This window comes from Parasteatoda tepidariorum, chromosome 5 (genome assembly GCF_982258835.1).
Source record: "Parasteatoda tepidariorum strain Cologne lab strain chromosome 5, Ptep-v5.0, whole genome shotgun sequence".
Lineage (NCBI taxonomy): Eukaryota > Metazoa > Arthropoda > Arachnida > Araneae > Theridiidae > Parasteatoda > Parasteatoda tepidariorum.
Window position 1 is genome coordinate 69,555,648 of NC_141759.1, and position 27,436 is coordinate 69,583,083.

At 29.2% G+C, this 27,436-nt stretch overlaps 3 protein-coding genes across 4 annotated transcripts in view; 1 reads left to right on the plus strand and 2 right to left on the minus strand.

The window, feature by feature from the left end:
- Positions 1-4,046: 4,046 nt before the first annotated feature.
- Positions 4,047-27,436, minus strand: part of LOC107444780 (uncharacterized) — a 34,757-nt gene continuing 11,367 nt past the window's right edge. Inside the window, exon 2 of the mRNA XM_087162826.1 lies at positions 4,047-7,511. Coding sequence (XP_087018952.1) covers positions 4,062-7,511 — 3,450 coding nt within the window. The 3' untranslated portion in view covers positions 4,047-4,061. The remainder of the gene's footprint in view (positions 7,512-27,436) is intronic.
- LOC107444790 (uncharacterized) overlaps positions 11,200-27,436 on the plus strand; it is a 77,400-nt gene continuing 61,163 nt past the window's right edge. For both annotated transcript variants that reach the window (XM_087164164.1, XM_043040409.3), the window contains exon 1: positions 11,200-11,477. The gene's annotated coding sequence lies outside the window, so the exon portion shown is untranslated. The remainder of the gene's footprint in view (positions 11,478-27,436) is intronic.
- LOC147809464 (delta-latroinsectotoxin-Lt1a-like) lies at positions 14,644-20,345 on the minus strand. The gene has a single exon (XM_087164163.1). The coding sequence runs from the start codon at positions 20,275-20,277 to the stop codon at positions 16,732-16,734; it is 3,546 nt and encodes a 1,181-aa protein (XP_087020289.1). The 5' UTR covers positions 20,278-20,345; the 3' UTR covers positions 14,644-16,731.

Here is a 27,436-nt window from a genome sequence, read left to right on the forward strand (position 1 = left end):
GCTATGAACTGTCTGCAAGCTTGTCAAACTCTTCCTTGGCCTGCCAGACACCAGATCTCTCTCCCATCGAGCATGTCTGGAATATGATGGGAAGGCGATTGCATCTGGCGCGGAATGTTGATGACCTCGCTCGACAATTGGATTGAATTTGGCAGGAAATACTGCAAGAGACTATCCGGGAGCTTTATCGGTCTATGCCACGCCATGTGGCAGCTTGTATCCAGGATAGAGGCGGGTCAGCACCTTATTGAACTTGTTACTGTAACTCTGCAATAAATTATTCAATTGTTCTGAAATTTATTTCATTTACTATTCTGTACATTGTCTTCCTATCCACCAATTTTCGTTTCAATCGGACAACTCCTTCTTGGTGCGTCGATTCTTATAGAGTGTATTTACTTCAGATAGCTTAAGTTGAGTTTCATACAAAAGTTGCTGAGCATTTTCTAAATTATAAGAAATTGAAAGTTTTTTCGAAATGCATATATCTAAAATAATTTATATTTTTTTACAAAAAGTAAAATCAATTCCAATCACAGCCATGTAGAAAATTTTTTTTAAACAAACTTTGCATTATAAGAGCAAAAATATCGATTAATAATAATAGTAAAAATGTGTCCCAAATTTGAATAAACATTAATAAAGGTATTAAAAATGTAAAAGAATGCTAAAAAAGGTATTTTTGCATGTTTATTTTTTTTTATTTATATCTGACGCCCGTGTTTAAAATAACATCTTTAATATCACTAATAGTTCACTAAATAATTTAAATAAAAAATACATTTTTAATACAAAATTAATTGAAGAATTGTCATTTTGTTACAGAAAGTCATACAGTTTTCGTTGCAGAAAGTTATACAGTTGCAAAACAGTTTTAAATAATGTATCTTTAAAATGCTAAAGCTCAAAATCTTATAATAAATTGAAAACATAAGCAATTATAAAAAAAACAGCAACAGGGTATGATAAAAATTCAAGTACAATTTCAAACTTTAAAAATACGAAAATCCCAGTCTAAAGTAACGAAAACAATAATAAAAATTTGAAGAGAATTAGACTAAGTACAATAATATGAAAAACTATATTTCTCTTTTCACATTGATAGAAAAAATAAGTGCTGCTTGATAAAATTTCACGGAATAAGTAATAACTTATGATAGAATAAAACAAAGACATAATTGTTGAAATAAAAGCTGTTTGCCATTGTCAATATTGTTTTCGATTTCAACGTTTTTTAGTATATTGAAACTGACACAGAAAACTGAAAGTAAACAAAATCTCTTCTGTTTGCGGTTGGAATAGTCGAGACCAATTATCGTGGCTCCCTTCTATAGGTGAGCATTAAATTTCCAAAACTTATTTCACTACTTTAATTTTAAATAAAAGAATTTACAAATTGGTTCGACAAATGCGTACTATAAAATGTTATATGTTGACTATTATTCAAGATGATTAAAGAGAAAGTTTTAAGGTGCGAAACTAACTTTTAAAATTTCTCTTTACTCTTTTATTAACAATTTTTTTTCAACAAAAGATGATTATTTATTATAAATGATATGGTTTTTTTGTCGTATATACTTTGAAATTAACGTTTGCTCTGTATACTTTCATTTAATCAGTACTAAGCATGTGTAAACACGTGTCCTAGTGGAGCTAGTGTAGACACAGGGTAGTGGGGCTAATGTGTACCCATACTAATGCGATTCAAATTTTAAAGGGAAAAAAATATGAATTGGATATAAATGTAATACATTTGATGATATTTGTTTTCTAAATTAAAATGATTTTGTAGAATAAAGCTCTTGCATTAAATGTTATTAGAAAATTTAAAAAAGACGTTTTATCAAGTTTTTTTAATAGAATATAATTCAATATAAATGGTCTAAGAGGAAAAAATTGCAACAATTAAAATTAAAACAGAATATCAGCGAACGATACCGTTTTTGCTTTTGCGAGTTGCTTCCATTGTTCCAATGAGCTAAATATAGCTAAGGCATGCACTCCGTGTGTTACCCATTCGTATCATTTCCTCATCAAGTTAAAACTATTTCCAATAACTCCAAATCGTATCTGTTCTTTTAAATAAATCAAATTGTGCGATGATTTTCAAATCTATTGATTTCCCTTCAAAGTGTGTTCTTTAGAATAGTGAAATGCTCCACTACAATTTAGTATTTTAATTAAATTATGTCAATATTTATGAATTGTTTTTGTAAGTTGAAATATGTTCGTAAAATTTAAATTTTAAATCGCGTGTATTTTCAAAAGATTTTCATATTTAATACATAATTAAAAACAATAAAAGAATACATACCACCACCTTAAATTATAGTAAAATCTGCCATAAATAACAACTGGAATGTAATGTAATAAAGAAAATTGTAAAAAAATATAAGTAATATTCAAAGGTTATCCTTTGTATTTAAAGATATTTTCTAAATGTATTGACAAGGAAAAGTTTGTCAGAAAACAAAGCATGGTCCGTAGAAACTATCGCTGTATATTCGAACTACATAGAGATGGTTTTAAATTAGATTCTAAAATTTATGAATTTTCGAGCTAACTTAAGCCAAGTTTATTATATAATATACATACAGTGGTGGCCAAAAATGTGTACATTTTTTGAAAGTTTCATGTTTTTCAACCTCGTGTGCTTGTAGTATTATCGTATATTAATTTTCACTTAAATACAAACGTTTATATATCAAATTAAAAGTAATTTAATGTAAAATTTAATAACAAAAACAGAATTAAAATATCTGTATTACAAAAAAAGTTATGCTCATTTTAGGTGAACAAACAAACACAAATCGTTTTGAATAAGGACGTGTTTTGTAATAAAAGCGTACTAGCCAATCAGAAACACTGTTCTTAGGACTAATCAAATATCTGCAGGATTTGCACTACAAGCTAGAATTCCAAGGAAAAAACTTTATTTAAATCAAAAGCAAAGCGAAAAATGAGTTAAGTGGGCAAAAGAACACATTAAATGGTCAGAAAACCAATGGAAGCAAGTAATCTGGAGCGATGAGAGTAAAATATCGCTCTTTGGTAGTGATGCTAGAAAATACGTGAGACATTCAGTAGGGGAAGCACTTCATCCTGATTGCATTGAAGCAACTACAAAAAACCCAACAAATGTCATGATTTGGGCATGTACGTCTGCAAATGGTGTGGGCCGAATTCAAGTGATTGATGGCATCCTGAATGCCAAAAAATACATTGAAACTGTCCTGAAAACAAAATTGATACCTTCCATCAAGGATCTCTTCCCCAACAACGCACCATTTATTTTTCAGCAGGATTCAGCTCCATGCCACACAGCAAAAGTATGCAAAGCATGGTTTCAAAATAAAGGCATAGATACCATGGCCAGGAAACAGCCCTGATCTCAATCCAATTGAAAATTTGTGGCGACGTTTGAAAATTCTTGAACGAAAAAAACGTCTATCCAATAAAAGACAACTTATTGAAGCTATAATTGATTCTTGGTACCATGTGATTACGAAAGATGAACTCCAAACACTCGTTCACTCGATGAAAAGACGCTGTGAAACTGTCTTAAAAAATAAGGGTTATCCTACTAAGTATTGATTGTGTAAGTGTCACTTTAAAAAAATGCAAATCTAAGATAGATCTTACTGTTAGTTGCATAACTTTTTTCGTAATACAGATATTTTAATACTGCATTTATTATTAAATTTTACATTAAATTACCTTCAATTTGATATGTAAACGTTTGTATTTAAATGAAAATTAATACATTCCACAAGCACAAAAAGTTGAAAAACATTAAACTTTCAAAAAATGTCCTCACTTTTGGCCATCACTGTATATATATATATATATATATATATATATATATATATATATATATATATATGCATCCAAAATTTTTGTATATAACATATACCATCACCAAAACTGTTTCTAAATATTTCTATTTTTTACTTACTACACAAAAATTTAAATTACGTTTAATAAACTAAATAAAATAAAGCTACGTAATAAAACCAAAGAAACAATAGCAATACAAAGGATATTCTTTTCTTTTCATGAACTTAATTCATGTCAACGTGTTCTACCAAACAAGATTTTTTTAGCGAATCAACAGCATTTTCAAGTATATCTTTTTGAATATTGGAATTGTTATGAGCAACTTCTGAAATGAGCTTGTCAATATCTTCAAGCTTGAGAAATTCTTTCATATACGAGCACAAAATATCCACAATTTTGCTATCATTTCCACTTTCCAGCGATTTATACATTTTAGAGCTAACTTCAGCCAAGTCTATTCCTTCCTCTGCGGGAATTAAACTCAATGAATTTACAAACTTTTCAAATTTATCCATAATCTTTAACGCTCTCACGCGAGATCTTAAACTGGAATTTTCACTCCTACCAAGAGAAGTATACTTTTCATTTTTTAGTTTTCTGATTGTAAAATCCAACAATAGCAACAAATTGTTAGTATTAATATTTTGAAGTAAATTATCAGCTGAAGTCGAAAAATAACTTCCGTTTGTTGATGAATGTCCCCCAATAGTTGGAATGGAATCTTCAACCAAGCTTGAAGGAGAGGCTTGAGGGAAATTTTTGGAAAAATGATGTAACGGGTCCACGTAGCCCTGCCCAACGACTGATTTTATGCTGCGTGAAAAACGACTAGATAACGGAGCGCTATAGGGACATGGAGTACCTTCTTCTTCTTTAGCAATACATTTTAAGACAACTGTTTCGTAAATTAATTTTACCAAACTATTATGATTATCATCATTTTCATTTGGATCGTTATTAGGATTGAATACAATATTAAACAGATCATTCACACTTAACTTTTTAAACACTTCAAGAGGCTCTAAACCATAATACTTCGTGTACTCAGCAGAGTCTTTGTTTTTAAGATAATGATACATAATACGAAAACTTTTTTCATGTGCCAATTCATGAAGGTATCTCCCTTCTTTCGTTGCGCGATCAACTACACTTGGAACTTTCTCTATAATCGCTCTCACGAAATTTAAGTTCATATCATCGATTGCAATCTGTATTGCTAAAATACCGTTACTGTCGGTTAATTTTACATTAACATTTGCGTCAAGCAACAAATCGAGAAAATCCGTTTTACGATATTTAACAGCTAAATGTAATGGAGTGGAGCCATCGTTAGACTGAGCATTTAAATTCGCGTTATTATTAATCAACAAAAGTAATGCGTCTGACTTGTTGCGCATCATGGCAAGATGTGCAGCAGTAAATCCATTATTTTCGATTTTAACATCTTTATCTGCTCCTTTATTTGCCAAACTATCAGCTGTTTGCAACTGTCCAGCAGCAATAGCAAGATGAAATGGAGTGATGTTACCATTCCCAGATAAATTTATGTCAACCCTTGTATCGTTCAGCAATAGCGAAGATACGTTTTCATTTTTGAAATATATTGCAAAATGAAGAGGAGTCCATTTATTTTTAATGGTGACTTTATTGATTTCAATATCTTCTCTTGAAAGTAGTTTCTTTACAATGAAGTATTTTCCAGACATTGCAGCAAAATGCAACGCTGTCATACCATCATCATTCGTTTCATTGATATCTTCCAACTTGGTGCTGTTGTACAAAGATTCCATTACTTTGGAAAATCCATTAAGGGCAGCTAAATGTAAAGGAGTTAAGCCTAATTTTGTTTTCGCACTGATTTGTATACCTTCCTTTTTAAGCAAGGCTCTTACGATTTTGGCATTACCTTTCTTGTGTGTAACATGGTGCAAAGTTGAAAATCCTGCTCTGTCCACAGCATTTACATTTAATTTATTACTTGCCAGTATTTCCTTAACTGTCTCCAAGAATCCATTCTTGGCAGCGAGATGTAAAGGAGTCAGCTGATCTGCTTTTGTTTGGGTATTGACATCAGCATTGTGCTTAATGAGCTCTTGAACAAAAGTTTTTTGATTCGATTCAGCCGCTAAATGTAGTGGACTATACCCTTTCTTATCTTGAAAATTAATGTTTATCTTATTAAAAAGAAAATCCGTAGCAACCTTGTCATTACCAGCTAATGCTGCAGCGTGCATTAAATTTCGACCTTTTTCAAAAATAACATTAATATTAGCTCCTTTTCCAATTAGTAATTCCGTTTCATTATAAGCTAAGTCTTGATCTCCTCTTCCAGCAGCATTATAGAGATCCCTGTCGATGTCTCTAAATTTTGTTTCTGTTTTCTTTACAACGCCAACAAACTGAGTTAAACCATTATCGATTTTTCGGAATATTAACCTCTCTCTGCCATTGTTGTCTTGGGGAACTGTAATTGTTGGATTAGCTTTTATGCCAATTTCTTCTGTTTTAGACCAACTACTAAATTTAGAAAACTTATTTTTACTTCTTAACTGGACCGCATAACTTACAGTAGATTTATCTTTCCAATCACCATACTTTGAAGTAATATCAGGTGGTGTGAAGTCTATGTCCTTTACTTCAACTATTTCGTCCACATCTTCGATCATATTCAAGTCAATCTCTTGCAAGGTTTTCTCTAGATTCAGCAATGTGTCGACAGATATATCTTGGTACCATTCGTTTTTAACATTTTTAATGAAGTTTTTATTATTTACCTGTTTTACTATTTGAATAACATCGGAAAAAAGAGAATTTTTAAATTTTGTACTCATAGACTTAATAAGTCCAAACTGAGAGTTAAATTTATCAAAATTTCCCATCTCGTAATTGTAGTTGGCAATGTAAGCATATTGTTTCATGAGATAGAACTTTACCAAAAAATATGTTTGCGTACCAAAAAACAAAGCAAACAGTGCTTGGAAAGCTTTATCATCAGAAGCATCGTCAGGAATTGCATAGTGATTATTCTTATCTATAAGTTCATATAGAGCTGAATATAGACTATTACCAGGGTCCGAGTAGTTTTCTAATGTGTGCAGAACACTGTTTTCCTTGCTTAATTCTTCGATATATTCATTTTTCTGATAATTGTTAAGTGATTGCCTAGTTTCTTCAAAATATCTAACGAAAGTATTTATTTTGTTTATTATTGCTTGAATCTCTTTATTTTCTATGGTATCGATTACAATTTTAAAACCTCGATACATTTGACTTTGGACATTATCGATTTTATTTAGAGTTTCACTTACCTTACGAGAAATTTCTTCCAACGCTTCCGTTTGTACATCTAGTTTCTTGTCGATATCACTAAATCGCTTATTCATGATCAATTTAATTTCGTCAAAATTGACATCATCACATTCGAGAGCTGTTGAAGTAATTTCAAAACCTGCTTGTGCAAGATGAGCTGCCATAGCAAAACCAGCGGCAGTCTTAGATGGATCAGGGATATCCCCTAAGAGATCACCTACCGTACCTGCTATCTTCGAACCATATTCAAGTTTCTTACAGAAACCTTTCTTTTCGTCTATCTTCTCCATAGCTGCTTCATACTCTTCATCAGTTTCTCTTTTTGCAAGGTAAGTCATCATACTTTTTGCAGGCATTTCAAAAAGCTATACTTAACAGGATCTATACTTCTTGAATATAGTTCTTTGCAAAAAATTTTAGATTACATTTATATATATAGATAGGTATGAACCACCTGTTTAAAAAAACAGTTGCTACCTATGCAACTCAAAACTTCTAGATTTATGAAATATTTTCCCCAATAAAACATATAAAAAAATTCCCCTCATTGTTTTTCATGAATTTGTGTCGAACTTTTTACTGAAGTCCATATATTTAGTAAGACAGATTGTCAGATAGCTTTTATAACGTCAGTTGTAATGTCACAATATTAACTTTATGTCTCATTTGTTTGATTCGAAAAAAGAAACATTTTTCTTCTTGAAAAACGTGTGATGTCTCTGATGTTCGAGAAATACAAATGTCATATGTTTTAGCATTGCTTTCAAAACGTTCTCAGTTTTTTTTTCGAAGAAATATCTCTTTATTATGATTGGCTATAAACCGCATGTTTCACTACCGAAAAAAATGTTTCTAGTTCAAATATATAGTCTGGATATTTTTTAGACCAGCTTTTGAAAAAAAAAGATCTTCTAGATTTCGTTGAAATTATTTCAATTTAAAACTAGTAAAACTCAATATTTTGCAGCATAAATTGCCCAATACTAATTGTTTATTACAGTAATAATAAACCCTAATCATTTCTAATTTAGAATTAATAATTTCTAATTATTTCTAAACCGAAGCTATTATGATCTTTTATATAAAATCTTCCTCTCAAATCACTTTTAAACTTTTAAATATATTTATTTTAAGTCTTCCTTTACAATACGATTTTAATTTTTTTTTCAATTTCTTTTGGTTTAAAATTTTCAAAGTTTAATTGTTATTACTGTAGGTGACAGTACATACAATTGTTATTACTGTACAATAATATGGTTTATTTCTCAGATTGCTTAGAATATCTAAAACAAAATTTTTTCTAACTATACCGATAGTCTACTGGCCAAGTAATTGTATGTACTAATTCTTAAATGCCAACTGATGAGATGTTTAAATTGTTTAAACATCCATTTGATTCACACTTGTGAAATACGAAGCAAACAATTTTACTGTGGTACAAAACTGAAACCATTATAAGCTTAAAAGTAATTAAAAAGTATATATTTATATCGCAGTTAAACAGATTTATTTTAGGTCGTTTGTAAGAACCCTTAAGTATGGAAGGTACACTGTAATTAGCCCTTTTAAAGACAAGTTAAAACAAGCTAAGCAAAATGAAACTTTTTAGAAAAGAATTTAAATAAAATGAATAATTTAAAAGTAAAACAATCTCAAAATAGAATTTCTAAACATCCCTTGGTAATCGTTATTGTTCACAAATAATTCTTGGAAAATATATTTAGAAAACTATATAAATAATAAAAGCGGTACAGCTTTTAAAGGAAATGATTATTAACATTATTCTTGCTCGATTATAATTTCTTATTTGCATGTCTTATACCCAAAAAAAGGGTAAGAAATATTTCAAGTAATTCATGATTTCCTAATGAAGTCTTCGAGTACGGAGTTAGTAATTCGAAAAATCAGCCTATAACATGCTAATTAATTTATGTTTAGTAATAATTAAACTAGTACTATCCTTAAATTATAGCTTTCACTAACTAAGTGTGACTTTTAAAAGGAATTTGCTTTTAAAGTTAACAAAAACAATATTCAGTAGTATATTGAAGTTTTTATCTTTTATATGTCATTTTTCGGTCCAAAGACTTCGGTCAAAATTAATCGCATTCAATTAAAACTGTTTTCCGTAATTTAAAATCAACTAATTTAAAAAGTTTTTTGAATTATTTATGCTTATGTAACTCCTAATTTATAAATCGCCTAATATTTCATGAAAATGTGTAAACAAATGTACCTGTATTAGGCCAATTTAGACTATTATAAATACAATTTGGTCACCTCTCACTAGAGTGAGAGGTGACTAAAATGACCAAAATTCTCCTGTGGTTCATAAGGTAACATTTAACAACAAAACGATTATGTGAAAACTAAGGTTAGAGCATTTGGAACGTCACATCATCTGAACTGCAAAAACTGTGATGTTGAATAAGCATACAGAATTGCAAAATATTTCTTTTCCAGTTAACACCAAATAGAGCTTTTATATGCAATTAAAAAGGTGTATAAAAGTTTTAAGCCACACACAATAGCTCCAACATCGCTCACCTTTACACCATATATTAAATCATTTCGCTTTCAAAAATTTTCTTGTTGAGTTGTTTTGATTTCGTCTGTAACTGTTTACAAATGGTTGACCACTGTTTGCGGTTGTCTTCAATATTGCTTTTCGTCTAACTAAAGTTCCCGGTTAAAAATGTGTATATGTGTTTTTACTTGTGTGATAAGGATATTTATATTTTAATATTTTCAAGTCTGTAAACTGTGTTAAATAATTTTATAATGTAAACTTTCCATCCTCCCCTGCTCTTTTAAGCCTAGCTCGAATTCGACTTTCTGCAATGCGCATGTTTGATTCACAAACTCATTTTTTTTAAGAATTAATGTGTGTATGCAACCGAAGTTACTAATTCTTACTGTTGTCCCGAAAGAATAACATAACTGATTCTTATTTGTATCATATTCTGCTATTATAAATTTTAAAGTTATTAAATAAGAAGCATGGTGGTTGTTGGTGGCTACTTTGTAACAAATAGTGTAAAAGAACTTTCTGAGTTTTATACAACACTAAGGACTATTCTTGGATTTTGATGCAGCGAAACAACACATTAGTGTAAAGTAGTTGACACCATTTTTGGTATTTTGATACAAGAAATTTTTTTACAGTTTAGTCTTATTTATATGAAACACAAACACAACTATTACTGTGGCATTTTACTAGCAATTACCACTTTATTATTTCTCTAACTATAACTATGAGCTTCACGGATCAAAGTAGAACAGCTACTACAAATGCCTGCTCAATAGTGAGCTTACAAATTAGTTGTTTTCACACTGATAAAATATTGCTACAGAGAAACAATTCTGCCTCAGTCTTGATAATATTCTGATTGATTTTTTAGAGTTCTTGGAAAAAAAATAGCAACTGTTTTTATCCCAAACCTGTTTAAAGCGAATGGGCAAAGTTACACCATCCCCAATTCTTAATTTTAGTTTTTATTTTAGATCAGCAAGAATTAAGGAACGAACGTTCTGAATTTTCAAAGCACTTTTTCAAAAAAGGCATAGATTTAAATAATATATTTCTTACTTTTTTCTTATAAATTAAGCCTGTCCATATTGTTGGCGAAATTTTATATTTGTTGTATTTGAAATTTTATTTTAAAAATTGAAATTTTATATTCTGTAGCTATTTTTTTAATGCTCCGAATATAATAGTTTATGTTAGATCTTTTTCAGCAGCAAGTGATTCCAGCTATATAAAATTGTGCAGTTATCTTTTAAGTTGGCGAGTAGGATATGGAACCTACTAGCTACAACTTATATATCACTTGTTGTAACTCATCATTTTACGCAACTATTTCTTAAAGCTTGGAAATACATTCTACATTCTTAACATTAGCTACATTCTTAATTTTTTTATGTGACAGTATAACAGGTGAGTATTTTACAATAAATCGATTTGAAATTCCACATATTTTCCTTTGACATTAGACGTCATATAAAATCCCAAGCAAAACTCAAGTTGTAACATTTAAATAGTTTGATATTTAAAGACATTTCATCACATCTGCATTTTGAATGATATTTATTATGGAACAATTAAAGTATTTTTGTCACATATGTCAATAAAATAAATCACTGACAAACTGTCAGAGACAGATTGCAACCGTCAAGGGAAAAATATCTTTGTTTCAGGGTCGGGGATAATGTGTTCTAGAAAGAAACTATTTGGTAAATTTTAACTATTGCATATCATGCACTATATTAATGACTATTTGCATGCAATATAGTTTCTTTAAAATTTCGTTATGGTGAAACATACAAAATAGGTAAGTATAACATATTTGTTTTATTCTTAAAAAATATAGAAAAGCTTTTATATAGTACACATTTATGAAGAAAAGGAAAAAAAACAGATGAACCTGAATAATTTTTGAACCTAATGTTAATTTTATTTTTTTTGTGTATTTCGCTATATTTCGTAAATTTTTTAAGTGATTTGAAAAGTTGCTGCACAGAATTTTAAAAATTTTTCATCCAAAGATAACTTGATGCAAGAAATAAAGTTTAGTAAACATTTTTCTTTATTATTTTTATTTTAAAATTGTCAAAACAATTTTAAAATCTGAGGTTTAATATGTTTACATTGTTTTAAAGAATGTAATTTTTCAAGGCAATATACGAAATTTGTGCGAACTCTATCAAAGAGTTCCTGAGAAATCAAATTTTAAAAATGTCGTTTTTTTAAAAACTCGATTTCTCGACATTTGTTTTATTTTTTTAGCACAATTTTGGGTTTAAAACTATTAATGTTCAACTCGGTAGCCTTGTTATTTCGAACCCAATCCAGAAGACAAGGGAATTCCTAGATCAGGTTTTTGGAGAAATTTGCCTTTATGGAGCACTTTTTGATGGAACTAATCAACATTTGCGATACATGGAGAGGAAAACCACCATGGTTAGCTTGAAGGCAATGGGACTCTAATCCACGATCTCATGCAGTTTGTAAAAATATAAGAAATAATCAGTAACACGAAATATTTATTTAATATCCCGATTATAAAAGTTAATTATGATAGTTATCATTATTATTTTTTAATAAAGCATAATTTTTATTGTATTTCTGAAACTTATTCACCCTTTAATGACATAAAATTTTAATTTAATAGTTAATTATGACCATTATCATTATTTTTATCAAAAAAAATTTTTTTGTACAACTGAAACTTATTCACCCTTTAATGAAAAGAAAAATTATTATTTATGTAATTATTAAATTAGTACTCTTATAGCGATTATTGGCAATAATGTAATAATTTTTATTCGATACTGTTGTAAAAATGAATGTATTCAAATCATAACAGTGACTGCAACATACAGTTGTATTACATACCTTTGAACTATAACTTTCTCCAGCGGAATTCTATGATTTTGGAAAGAATACCCCATTGTTCCTCATCTACAAGTGTTTCGTTATATTCTGCTCTAAAGTTACAAAATTAAAAAAATGCCTTACAATCGTCTCATATTAACATTTAAAAAAATTGGTTTGAAGGTGTATATATACATATATATAATAAAAAGAACTAATTCATACTGTAAAAAAACACAACGAAAACCTATTTTTAATAATGTAATCTTATTTGTGCACAATTGAAAAATAACAAATGTCTATCTATTTGAAAAAGAAAATTTGACTTTAATATTAAACAAAAACGAAAAGTAGTTAATTTCAATTACTTCAAATTAAACATCATAAAGCAGATTTATTGTATGAAACTAATAAACCATACTATTCTGAAAATTATTTGTTTAACTATTTGTTTGCTCTGAAAATGATTTGTTTTGGAATATTTTTAACTTTTTCTTCAGTGCCTTGATAATTAATTGATGCAGGATTTATTATTTCCTCGAAACACTGCAGATTATCGTAAGCATTAAAGTTTTTTATTTAAGCACATGCAATTTTGTTGTTGTTAAACATATGATAGTTAATTAAGCTAACTTTTGCTAACTCATGAATAAAATTATTATGAAGATTACTTTACTTGTTTTCACAGTTCCATTTTGTATTTTATTTATTCAGAGTAAAAATGATAATGCATAGCATATTAATTAAGCGCTAGATGAATTATACTTTGCTGATTGCATAATTTTCATCTTGACTGTTGTCTTTAAGTACTTTCTTTGTAGATTAATGCGTTTTTTACTCTATTTTATCCCGTCTGGTCTTTTTAATTGCCTGGTTAGTCAGTTAGTATATTTTGTCTGGCGTCTGGCTTAATCATTTTAACCCTTTATTACCAAACAAAATATCAATTCACATTAAATCACTTATTTCACTAATTGCATTTAATTAACATTGATGATTACCTTATATTCTTTCACATAATTATAACACACATAGTTATACTAATTGCATTTCATTCAGTTGTTGTAATTTATGTTATTGCTCATTGTATTCCATTTTTGTTCTTTATGAATTCTATATTGTTTTTTTCCACTGCATGTACACGATACGCGCGCGTAAATGTACACGATATTTCAAGGGAAACATTATACGTTTAATATATACTGGTAGATCCATACCTTTAGCAGATGTACAAAGTATTAATTTTGCTGTTCTTTCCCAATTTAAGCATTCTAATTATAGTTTCTTCGGTAAGAACGAAAACAAATTATCAAGAAATTTTAAAAAAATATTAATAAATATTTTTTAAGATGCAAGCCTAATTTATACTGTAAACCTTACCTTAAACTAGCTTTAACTATAAGGGATGCTCGGAAAAGTATTATTTTATCTTGTTGTGCTTAATATTCATATAAAAAAACGTTTAACGTCATTTAAAGTTAATTATAAATGTGTCCATAAAGTGAAAATAATTTTTTAATTATCAGTTCCAAATTGATTTATAAAGTAATTTGGAATACTTGGATTTTTTTCAATTTTGAGTTAAACTACAAGCATAATTAAAACAAGTCATCTTTACTTTTAATACAAATTTAAAAAGTTCATTTATCGGCAACAAGTAATATTTGAAATAAATCTTGTTGTTTAGTAAAAGTATAATAGCCTATCTGAGCTATTTTAGTTAAGAAATAAGTCGAGGACAGGTATGTCAAGGTAGATTTTTTTTAAATTTAAATAATGCATTTTATAAATTACTTTAAAATGTTTGAATTAAATTTTCTAAATTTAATCTTATTATTATTTTTCTAATAAATAATATATCAATCCCATATGTTTGAAATACATATTACATACGTGATCTGACTTTTACAAATATTGGATAGTTTTCATGTTGAATTAATCTTCTGCAAAGCTTATATTTGTTATTTTAACTAACAAAAAACTGTTTAGAAATCTTAATAAATAGCGAAATTTGAGGGAAATGTTTCAAACAAATTAAGTTTACAAATGAATGTCTAAGGCTTACATACAGCAACAATTGCAAAATTTATCGATCGTAAACATGTAAATAATTGCTAAGTAACTGACTGTTCAAATGTTTAATATTAGTTTCGAAAATACACATGTTAAGAATTATAATTCATTCCTTATCACAATATTAGTAATTCGTAATAATAGAATATTAACACAACATTCTCTGTTGTTTAAAAATCTATTGCTCATAGATTTATACATGGCAATAAAAGTTTTTATAAAGATATTCGCAAACAAGTGCATGGAATCTCCTTTACACCAAGCATCTTCCGTACTGTTGAGGTTGAGCTGATCGTGTTAGGCTTCAACACTTAAAATTGCAACGCAAGAAACAAACAAAGAAATGCAGGAACATGTATCGAAGTTGTATGACAAGTGCGATGTTCTAGAACTGTCACGAAAATAAGAATAATTCACGCGTAAACATGGATTTCAGACTATGTTTCAGTATTTTCTGTTTATACATCTATGAATTGCACGAGTATGTTCAGTGAAATCCAACAAAAAGGAAACCAACGACCAGCTAAAAAAATAGTTTCTGATAAATCAATAAATAGTGTAGAACCAGGAGTAAAGCTTTTGTGCAGACAGTATTGAAATGTTTCTAAAAGAGATAAACATGTAGAGATACTAGTGTTTGACGTCATAAAATAGATGCAGTGGTTGACATGTCAATAATTTTGCAGGAATATCTAGGTCAAAAAGATAGTGAGTGGGTGCGCTTGTACTATATAGGGAGTCTATTTTTGTGCTTATTGATATCATACCCTCTACCATTATTAGCGAGGAGAAAAAGAGTGTTTAGAGTGATAAAAAGGGTAAAATCATTTAAAAATTATTAAATTTCAATGAAACAATCACTTTTGCAAAGAATCACAAGTTTGAAAATGCTAAGTAACTTATCAAAATTTTTTCTTTATTTCTTAAGAATTTTATATGAATATGGGTTGTACAATCTTCGTCTATTACACTTCTGATTACACTTTAAATTTAAATAATTTAAATTAAGTACAAAAAATTATAATTTTAATTTGAAATCAAACAGAGCTTGTATATTCATTAAATTTTGATTGATTTATCTAAGTTTCTACTCAACGTTTGCATTAAGGTACTACTTTGGAATTATAAATTCGATGTTTCAATGATTTTTCGATAATTTATATCTCTAAATAACGGGATTTAATCAAATTTATTGCTTTATGGAAATCAATATGAAAATTTAAAAGTAATTAAACTTTAATTTTTACTGAATGGTTTAATATACTTGGTCTAAAATGTTGAAAAATATGGAAAATTACTTCTTAATCAAATATTAATTCATAAACTAGATTTTCAGTTCTTATTACATTACTTATATGTATGAATTTATCCAATACTCTCATATTATTTTCCACTTTTTATTTTACATTGTCAAAAAATTCATTTAAAATTCTTCGCATGAAGAAGAATGAAGTGCATTGCTACCAATTATGGACTTGTGAAAATGCAAAAATCCTGCTAAGTTAATTCATTCTATCAATATTTGTCATTCTTGTTTTCTGACATTATGCTACGTCTTCAAATGAATAATATATAAGTTAAAGAGGACACATTATTGTTTGTTTGAAATTCGTCGAAATATAATTTAATTTTAATTTATGTGAAAATTAAGTTTATTATTTTTTTAAAAATTATTTTTAACAAAATTAGCAGTGATTTAAATTATGATTATCAAAATTAACAGTGATTGATTAGCAAACTTAGCAGTGAGAATATTCAAAACCTTGTTCCGCTTATTTATTTCACATAAATCAAACAGGAGAAAAAACTGATTATAATTGAAACTTTTTGTTTCCGTTTTCTTTAGATTTATTGCCAGAATTTTTCCATATTCATAAGGTTTTTCCAATCTTAATTTTTGTTGGCCAATATCGTAATATTTTTAAAGTAGATACAGAAATTAAACAGAAGTATTCAGTGAAAATTAAACGAAGAGAGGCGACACCAAAACTTCAAAAATTGAGACTTAAACCTTAATTTTAAATTTTAAAATGGTTTGTGTAAGTTTAGGAACAAGCGTGCAGATAATAAAGGAAAGCTTCAGCAAATATTGTTTGTTTTCCAAAGTTAACAGCAGTTTTGGCAAGTAATTTGCATTCTTACCACAAATTGATACCAGTATTATCACCTTTTTCCCGGCCGGATTCCATTAAGCAAGATTTAGTGAATAAATAGGCAGACTTCTCAAGACGTTTCTTCTGAACAAATTTCTTAGTTGATGGTAGAAACAGCTTTTTAATCCTCTCAGGATTGACTAAACCTTCTCCATAAGCACAAAGAAGCTTTGGAACCTGATATGCATTACCACTTGCAATGGCTTTGTAGACTTTTGAGTGTACTTCTGATAAATCAATCATCTCATCCACGGCTGTGTTATTTACAAGGTTGCTGAACTTTTCAACGATGTCTAACGACTGAGCTTGAGCTTCCAGATTTGATACTCCTCCATAAAGATTGTAATTATGTTTTTCGTTGGTGAGTCTTCTCACAAAAACATCCAATAAAATTAATAACCCATTCGTATCACCATTTTGTTTCATATAAATTTCAGATTTATAGAATGAATTTCCCTTTTCATTAATCCCGTGAATCTGAGGCTTGAATGCATCAGAACTCTTAATGGAACGAGTTTCCGGAGGAGGGTGCGTAATAGACCCTGACCGGTATGGAGTCATCATTAAAAACTTGTATTTGTCTGTTGTATCTTCCGGAATGAATAATTCATGTAAACATTCGATAAGTTTACTGTGAGTTTTCTCTTTCTCGATGCAGGGTTTTACTTCGTTTTCAAATATATTAGTTACTGTCGTGTTTGTAATATCTCGGTTATTAACAATTTCATCGTAAAACTCATATACTCCTAATTCGCGAAAAGCTTCGAAGGGAGATAAATTTTTGTATTTTCCATATTCCACTGAATCCTTATACTTGTAATAATGGTACATAATTCTAAATATGTATTCATCACAGAAAGCCAGAAGCTCCGTAGTGCGAAGCGCAGCCGCGCTGTTTCGTTTAAATTCTCTTATGATTTTGAAATCCATATTGATGGCTGCATATTGAATTGCGTGCAATTGAGCTTGATCATGTATCTTTGTGTTGGCTCCTTTGTTTAATAGAAGCTCCACTTGCTTAAGTTTGCCGAATTTTGAAGCTAAATGTAAAGGGGTTGATCCATCGTGTGATACTACGTTAATATCTGCATTCATGTGTATTAGTTTCGAAAGGAATTCCGGATTTGCTTGCATAGCTGCTAGATGAAGAGGACGAAGACCTTCATTAGTCTGCGCCTCTATATTCGCTTGCTTTTCTAATAACTTTTCAAACACTTTAACTTGACCAGTTGCTATGGAAGCATGTAAAGGTGTGCCACTGTCTCTCGATGCTATATGCACATCAGATTTTGTCACTAATTCAAACGCTACACCTTTCTTTTTAAAATATACAGCTGAGTACAATGGGGTCCAGCTAGCACTTGTTGACAATGCATTAACATCGATACTTGTTTGAGATAACAAGAAGTTTACCATATCATCATTCCCAGACATGGCTGCCATGTGCAAAGGAGTCATGTTATCCTCGTTTCCAGCATTAATATCAACTTTTCCACTTTTAATCAAAGCATCTGCTGCGTAGCGATCACCTTTCATGACAGCTAATTGAAATGGTGTGAATCCATTTTCAGACTTTGCATCAACTAAAATATCTTTGTGAGTAAGTAACTGATTAATAACTTTAACTCCACCATTGACAGCGAAATGTAGAGGAGTGTAACCTGATTTTTCAGGTTTATTAATTTCAATGGCTTCGTCTTTTATTAAGTTACGAACTGCTTTGAAGTGCCCTTCTCTGGCTGCTATGTGTAATGGAGTCAACTTATCTGAAAAAGTTTGTTCATTTACTTTCGCTCCATGTGTTATGAGCAGACTTATAAAACCTGAATTTCTTGTTTCTGCGGCCACGTGCATAGGGGTATACCCTTTTTGATCTTTCGCATCAACATTTATGGGTCCTGGTTTTACCGTTAAAGGAGCCTCATTTGTACCATTTCCATTGTCAGAAACCACAGTGTCGATCAAAAATCGTAATGCTACTAATACATTTCCACTTTCAGCAGCAGAATGCAGGAGCGTTCTACCTAGATCAAAAACAGCAGAAACATTAGCATTCTTTGATAACAGCATATCAATCTCTTTCATAGCTAAGCTTTGATCTTTTCTTTTAGCAGCATTGTAAAGATCTCTGTCAATATCTCTAAATTCGATTACATTCTTATCCAAAATGCCTATTAATTGAGGGGTATCATCATTAACCTTTCGATATACCAGTCGTTCTCTCCCTTGCTGGTCTTCGGGAACAATAAGGGTTGGATTCGCCTTGCCTTCTACTTTTAAAGGTTCTGACCACTCGCTAAATTTTGAGTAACTACCATTGCCTCTCAGTTGAACGGCATACCTGACTTTTGCCTTATTATCCCAGACACCATACTCAGACTTGATAATAGGCTTTTTGAATTCATAATCAGATATACCTTTTGGTGTGTCAAATATAATGCTCAGCTCCATCGACCTAATTTTTGATTTAAGTTCAAACAGTGCGTCCAATTGGCTTTCGATTTCTTTAAATGAACTAAGTTTAGCATCGCTGTAAAAAGGCTTATTTTTTACTCTTCTTAAGATGGCTTCAACTTTTTGAATCAGTGATGTAGGCTCTAACGAAAATTGTATTTCTGTATAACTCCGTAAAGGACCTTTACCCGTAAGAGAAGTCTGAAACTCCCTTAAGGTTGTCTTTAGTATTTCTATCTGGTTGTTGAATGCTGTAGTATCTCCTCTCTGGTAATAGTAGTCAGCGAGATATGTATGCTTCTGCAGAAGAAAAAACATGACTGAACCATATGTTTGTATCCCATATATCAAAGCGTATAAAGCTTGAAAAGATTTTGCATCTCCCGCGTCCTCAGGAATCGCATAGTTATAGGTTTCATCCATAAGTTTAAGTAAATCAGAATGTAACCCTTCTGGCGTCCTAATTTTTTTCAGGTAATCAAGTACACCGCCCTTTTCAGTCAATCTGAAAATGTATCCTTCTTTATCTAAACTGCTTAATTCGTCCCTTTTTTCTTCAAAATACCGAGAAAAACTGTAGATCCTGTTTACTACGCCCTCAATATCCATATTTTTTAAAGTAGCCAAAATGTTTTGAAAACCCTTATTCATTTCTTCTCTTGTTCTATCAACAAGCAACAAAGTTTCACTGACCTTTCGTGAAACCTCTTCCAAGGCTTCAGTCATCCTGTCAAGTTTCCGGTCAACTTCATTGAATCTCTTGTCCATAATCAACTTTATCTCATCAGTATTTACATCATCACACTCCAAAGTGGTTGCTTGAATGTTCATGCCGAACTGGGCTATGTGTGCCGCCATTGCTATCCCAGAGGCTGCTTTTTTCATTGTGTCGGTGACAAAAGGGATCTCTGGAATATCGTCAATCAGGTCAGTAACGAGACCCGTTACATGACCAGCGTATTCTAAAGCCTTGCAAGTCTGTTTACGATCTTCTATCTCCTGCATACCTTCTTCATATTCTGAATCTTCGTCTCTTTTCGTTACAGACAAAGCAGCAGCCATTTCTTCAACATGCATTTTTACACAAAGGTCGAGTTTTTGCAACGACTGAAGTATAAAGACGATTGAGAAAGAGGCATCGAAAAATATTCAATTTATATGTTTCAATACCGATTGCACTTGAAAGAATTTTCATAAATTAATCATACATAGCAATAACACGTGTCAACATGTTTGAGAAGAAATATTGTAATGAACTGTGCATTCATTTTTCAAGAATGACATCTGTAATGGAAGATTGCATTGCTTTTTATGAATATTAATTTAATACTGAAAGTAATTATGGTTGTTCTATAATGTACCATCTGTATCATATCATTTAAAAAACAGTTGTGGAAATATGATGCGTCTTTCAACTCAGGAAAACTAATTAAAATCAGACATTTCATTTCCAGTTGCTGCACAGCAATGAAAACCGCGAATTAAATGGAAATGCAGAAAAAAGGGGCTTCTAATGAAAAGCATTCTAAATCCACACACAAGAATTTCTTAAAATAAATAGACAACATAATAGCTGTAAATTTTTGTGACTGAAATTATTTTTCCAGTATATAAATAGAATATTTTCAACAAATTTAGATTCTTATATAATAATTTTTTGATTCCCTGTGATTTTTAGATAAACGTTTTCATAAATATGGGACATTAAAATTTCTTTTAAACTTTGAATATCTTAATTTTCTAGTATTGATTCAATGTCTTTAACTTACTTTGTAGTTTTTTCTATATGATAATAATTGGAAAAAGCATAAAAACTCGAAATATTCCATAAAAATTAAGTTTTTATTTAATAGGACTGAAATTCAAAATAACCGTGCGATGCATGAAAAACACACGGCATTCTTGCAATTAAGTTCACACCCCTTTTTTACCACAACACTCAACATTATTTCGGAATGTTCTACTTCATGTTATTTTTTTCCTTAATTTTATGCCCATGAGATTGAACTTCGTGTTTGGAGAAAAAATTATTTAAAATCAGGGATGAATACCATGAGTGCCATCTTTAATATAAAAATCTTGCGAGTGAATCTTCACTTTAATCTGCACCTCTCTTTCTACAATTCGTTTTCCTCATATATTTCATTTATTACAATATCTTTTATTCTTAAATTTGCAATAAAAAATACTGAAGTTCTACTTAGGCAAAAAATATAAAATGATAATAATGGAAACCAGAATTTTAGTTTCTTAAAGCAAACAAATTTGCAATTAGTCAAATTCATAGCAGTATTACAATAAAAGTAATATTATAATATTATATTAATATAATAACGTCATAAAAATAATTTTAGCCAAATGATTAAGAAATAATTAGTATATCTAGCAATAGTATTTATGGATAATAATAAAAAATACCTTAAAAACATTTTTTTTTACAAATTGAACAATAATTTCACGAGGATCACATTTTGTATTAATTTTCATCGATTTCGTTGATTTATTTTCGTTGATTATTTTTCGTTGATTTATTTATTAATTTTTAGATATTTAAATATATTTGAAGTTGAAAGTAGCTAAAAGTTTTTAAAATGTATATTAGTCAGTAATGGACCATAATTGTTTTAAACTAAGTACATAACGTAGTAGAAATAAAAACATACTACATATTCCTAAGCTGGAAAAAGTATTTAAACAGAAGAGAGAGACAGAGAGGAATTCTTTTTTAAATTTAAATGTTATTTTTCTTTTTTCATTTTGGAATGAGTTTGTGTCACTCTAAACGTCTCCGCATGCCATTGGTTATGATACGCGTACCACGTGCTGATTGTCTCTAATATAAACCGTTAAATTTTTATATGAGGGATTAGCAAAACAGGAAGGAAGGAAGAGTTAAGGAAGAAGAGTTTGTAGTTATTAAAAAAATAAATAGTTAAGAACGTTTATTTTTAAAATCTCTATTTATGTGAGCAATTCCATGATAAAAAAAAGACGATAGGACAAAAAATAAACACTTACTACCATTCCTCCATTAACAAATATTTTTTATTAACTATTTCAAATATTGAATAACAAAAATGTACATTTAAATATTTTGTAATTAATAATAAAAAAAAAATGCTTACAATAGTTTTAATAGTGTTCGTATTTGTAGCATCAGTCGTGCAAAAATTGTAAAATCAGTCACAAAAGCTTTTTTTCGATTTGTCCCTTTTAAGGGCATTTTTTGTGTACAGTCCGCAAAAAAAAAGATATCACCCTGAATAACTTTCGTTCTAATGATCGGATTTTCACGAACTAAGAGTCAATCTTAATGGTTCCCGGGGGTGACCTCAAATATGCTAATTAATTAGTGCTAACTAAGTTACGAAATCAGACACAAAAACGTACTTTTTCTGAATAAACATACATTTTTTTTTTACATATTTGGATTTTTCATCTTCAAAATATAGGGGGTAGCCGCAATCTGGGAAATGTGGTCCCCATAGTTTGGTCAGGAGAGCGATTCAAAGTTCGGGCCCCTTAATGTTAATTTCGCTTTTTACGTTTTCAGTTATATTTTAAAAACTAATGAAGCAATTCAAACAAAAATTGCACCCACTCATAAAACTCGTTTACCCAAAGATAATTTCATGACAAAAATAATTTTTAATAATTATTTATTATTTTTTATTATTTAATTAAAGTGAGGATGAAAAAAAGTTGAATTATAAGGTAAGAATTTTTTTATACCATTTTAATCAACATATTTTTCAATTGAAAAATCTAAAGTTTCAACTGTTTTTATTTATTAGAACTGTGTTTCCCAAAGTGTGGTACGCGTACCCCCAGGGGTACGGGAACAGTTTAGCGGGGGTACGCGTTCTTATGCGAAATATCTCGCATCAAACAAAAATTTCAAAATTTTTTATTTAAAAACAAAGTTAGCCATGAAAATTTACGATTACGTATTTTTCTATTGGTTACTTTTTGTAGAGTTAACAGTTAATAATTAGTGGTGTCATCCGCTAGTTTTGATTTTTAACTTTTGTGCAATTTTTTTACAGTAAAAAATACATAATTTTTTTTTTATTAGTGGTACACAGGGTTACGAAAAATTTAGAAAGGGTACACTAAAATCATAAGTTTGGGAAACACTGTATTAGAAGATCAGAAAAATTAAAATTAATTATTTAAAAAAAATAATTTGGCGACAATGAAGAAATGATTAAGTGGAGCGATAAATATTAAAATGTGATAAACTTACGAGGAACTTAACTTAGCGCGCGTAGCGAAAATTTCATTCATATTTTTTTTCACAAATAATCGTTTGCAAATCTTTTTATTTTTATTTTTTTAAAGCTATAAAATACGATTTTTCTTTTTTAATAGTCTAAAATTATATTTGCAATTTAGTAAAGAAATTTGAATAAAACATCTTATTGAATAAAAAACATTTTATTCAACGAATGTCGAGTTTTATAAAAGCATGCTTCTGATAGAATATGATTATGCACCAGATTGTGCTTATTTAATGTGATTATTTTTTAGTTTTTTGTTCACAATAACTGATACAATTTCAATAGTATACATACGTATGAATAGATTTGGAATAAAATATTTATCAATTTCTTGAATACATTTTTTATAAATATTAGTAAAAATATGTAGTAAACATATTTAAGCATACCTCACATCATCGCAAATTTCTCAACATCTTATATATCGTCTTAATGTTAGAAGTAATTTTTTAATCACCTGTCCAGAAGTGTTTCGCTGAACTATTTTACTAACTATTTAATTAAATTTTAACCTTTTTAAAAATCTTATTCTTTACCCTACTACGTTTATTATTTCTTTATTAATATACTAATCAATTTTTTAGTACTTTAATTTAGGTTTTCTTTAAAGTGAAGTTCCTTTTTAAATTATAATCAAGTTTTTTTTTAAAGAATTATTGTCTGCTAGCTAAGAATAAAGCCTTGTTAAGAAATTAAAAACATTCCACTGTTTACAATTATTTAATGCAAAACAGCTGATTATTAACTAAGCATACTATTTTTTTCGAAAAAGGAATATAAATCATTGATAGTCTTTTTTTTGTTTTGATTCTTGTGACTTCAACATAGATTATCTTAAATAGTGTTGATGCTTTAGAAGTCACTACAAAGAGTCCAAAGATACCGAACATAAAAAGCTGTCTAATACGTAGCCAAAATTTTCAAGTGTCTTAAAATATCTCAGTATCTTAAATGTCGTCCTAACATCTTAGTTCTGAAATTAAATTTTTAATTATCTGACCAGGCCTGATTCAATAATTATTTAATTATATCTTTTACTCTTTCTTTATGATTTCATGTAGATTTTTTTCCGGATAATATGCTAAACTATTTTGTTTAATTTTTTTCTTTAGCACGATTCCCAAGATATTATAGTAGTATAATTTGTTATCAGGAGAACTGCCTTATTTTGTTAAGCAGGAAATAATAAAAATTGAAATTTGTAAGAAGATTCCGAAGCTGTGCCAATTTTGTAACCATCTGATTTTTAAAAAAAAGTGCAATAAAAAATACGCAAATTCCGATCTTATTTCGATTAAAAATAAAAAAAATTAAAATAAAAAAAACATGGCAAGAAGGCTAACATACTTTTTTCAGAAATTGTGAAAACCAATTTTTCCTATATTTCGTCAAAAGAGGATAAGAATGATATTGCTCCAAGGGACCTACTCAATAATTTCGCTATTTCCAGAATGAAATCGGTTTCATCGAAACATATTTCCTTGAAAATTAAAACGAGAAAACAATTAATTTTATTATTTATCTAAGCTTATTACATTTATTTAATGATAGCGGTATCAAGGTTAAGGATATGCGAAGGAAGCCCCGTTTACTATTATACTATAAATGCATTAAATCAGGTAGCTTGAATATTTTATTTTAAGCAAATTATTTAATAATTTTAAGCAAATAAGGGTGTAAAAATAAACTCGATCAAAATACTCCGAAAGTATACCCTAAAATATATGTAGAATAAACTTTGGAATCGATATATAAAAAATACCTTTTCAAACAACTTCGAGTAGGACGGAAACGCAAACTTTTTTGAAATACTTGTCCTTAAAACTATTTAATTTCGATTCCTGGTGCTAGGGGACATTCCATTTTCACATTCGACTTTTGAAATTTAAGGCTTGCAGCAAAAAAAAAAAAAAATTCATCGATTTTTTTAGAAAGTAGTGAATTTTTATTTTTTTCAATCAAAGAACCTGTGCCTATAGCTTATGTAAAACTTATTTTAATATCGAGTGAAATAATTTAATATGTTAGATAATCCTAAGAAACTGAATCGAAAATATAAAAACTTCATTGATTTAAAAAATAATAGATGATAATAAAAATAGACATGTTTTGAGTGTCCAATAATAAAAGTCACAAGTTATTCAAGCTTGACAAGTTTTGAGAATGGGCGATTATATTTGAACGCTGGAAACATGTCGACTTTTACTTCCCTCTTCATATTTTTTGAGGCCAGGTAAGTTTTTATCATCAATTATACCGTTTTACACTTGAGTCTTGATCATTATTTTGATAAGGATTTTACACTCGTTAAAGTAAACATAAGCATTGCTATATTTTAACAGGATTTATGTGGTCTTTAAAAACGTAATAGCATCAATATTGCAAAAGTTATATTTAACTTAAAAATTAAAATTTTGAGACCAGATATTTTGAGTTAATGGAATTAAATAATTTATCTTTTAAGTTTTTGTGCCCCCATTTCAGTATCTTAAGGATCCTACGAGCTTTGCTTAAAAAGAGAGTATCAGATATATAAGAAAACAAAAATAATCATAGTAGCAGTATTTGGGGGTAAATGTAGCTTATCGTAATTGAAGAATATGCTGTGCGACATTTTATGGTGAATTTGCGAACGTAAGTTTCAGAATGTATTGAAACATGAGGATGCTATTTGCTAATCATCTTTATCCAAAGAAAACCATGTAACCTAAATATTTAGCAGAATGAAGCAATTTTTTAAACAATGAATCATACAATATGCAACATATTATTTCAATATCTTATTCTTAAATATAACATGTTTCAATGTTTTTAAAATGCCACTAAACATTCAGAAATTCCTTGAGTTACAGAAAAAAGAAATATCGTAAATTATAGAGAACCTTGTGAATGTGTATTAGAAATACTATACAATCTACATTGTATTTTTCAAGCACTTTTTGTTTCTTCAAACTTTCTTGCCTAGAAGACTCGATTAAATCTGTAAAAATGATTATCCCTAAAATTTTGCATATAGCTATAATAAGTTATGTCAATTTGATTTTAGTAAGAAATCCTCGAATAAATATAGCAAAAACAACACATCTAAATAATATCAGATAAAAAGTTCATGTATTTAAATTCTTAAATCATAAATAATTTATAAATCAATTCAAATTTTCTTTTCAAAGGAGATTTAAAAAAATTTTTTTTTGCTTTTTGGACAGAAATTAGCTTAAAAATTGTCTATTGCCTTGAAACTTCGAGATATTTTTTAGATAACAATTAATTAAACAATTAATTAACCACAAATTAACAACCTTAATTAACCACCTTCAAAATTAATTAAACAATTAATTGTTCGAGATAACAATTAATTAAACCTCTCACAGCAATCACAGAACATTATTTCATTTTTTTTACATTCAGAGTTCTTCTACTAGGTTGCCTAGCAACCTAGTAAAATTAAGCATTAAGCTTTTGAATTAGTTAATGGGCTATCTTAAAATATTCATTTGCGCTGGTGACTTTTTTTGGCGGTCTTCTGGACTATCGCCAAATATATAAACCTTTATTGCTACCCAAATTTACAACCCAATTTTTTCAAAATTTTGTCTACCCCCCCTAATTCAAGTGTCTAGATTCCAAATATGTAAAAAAAAATATATGTTTTATCAGAGAAAGTACGTTTTTGTGTCTGATTTTGTAACTTAATTAATAGTTAGCACTAATTAATTAGCATATTTGAGGTCACCCCCGGGAACCATTAGGATTGACTTTTAGTTCGTGAAAATCCGATCATTAGAACGAAAGTTATTCAGGGTGATATCTTTTTTTTTTTTTGCGGACTGTACTTTAGATATTTCCTGTTAATTTTTTTTCAAAAAAATTGAGAAATTTTTTTGTTTGTTATTGCTTATAGAAAAAAGAAGAATTTTTTAAAAAAAACACATGATGTTATATTCTATGGTCTTTCT

Excerpts from the sequence above, each read along its gene's own strand:
- LOC147809464 (XM_087164163.1), bottom strand. The coding sequence starts at position 20,277 with ATGCATGTTGAAGAAATGGCTGCTGCTTTGTCTGTAACGAAAAGAGAC.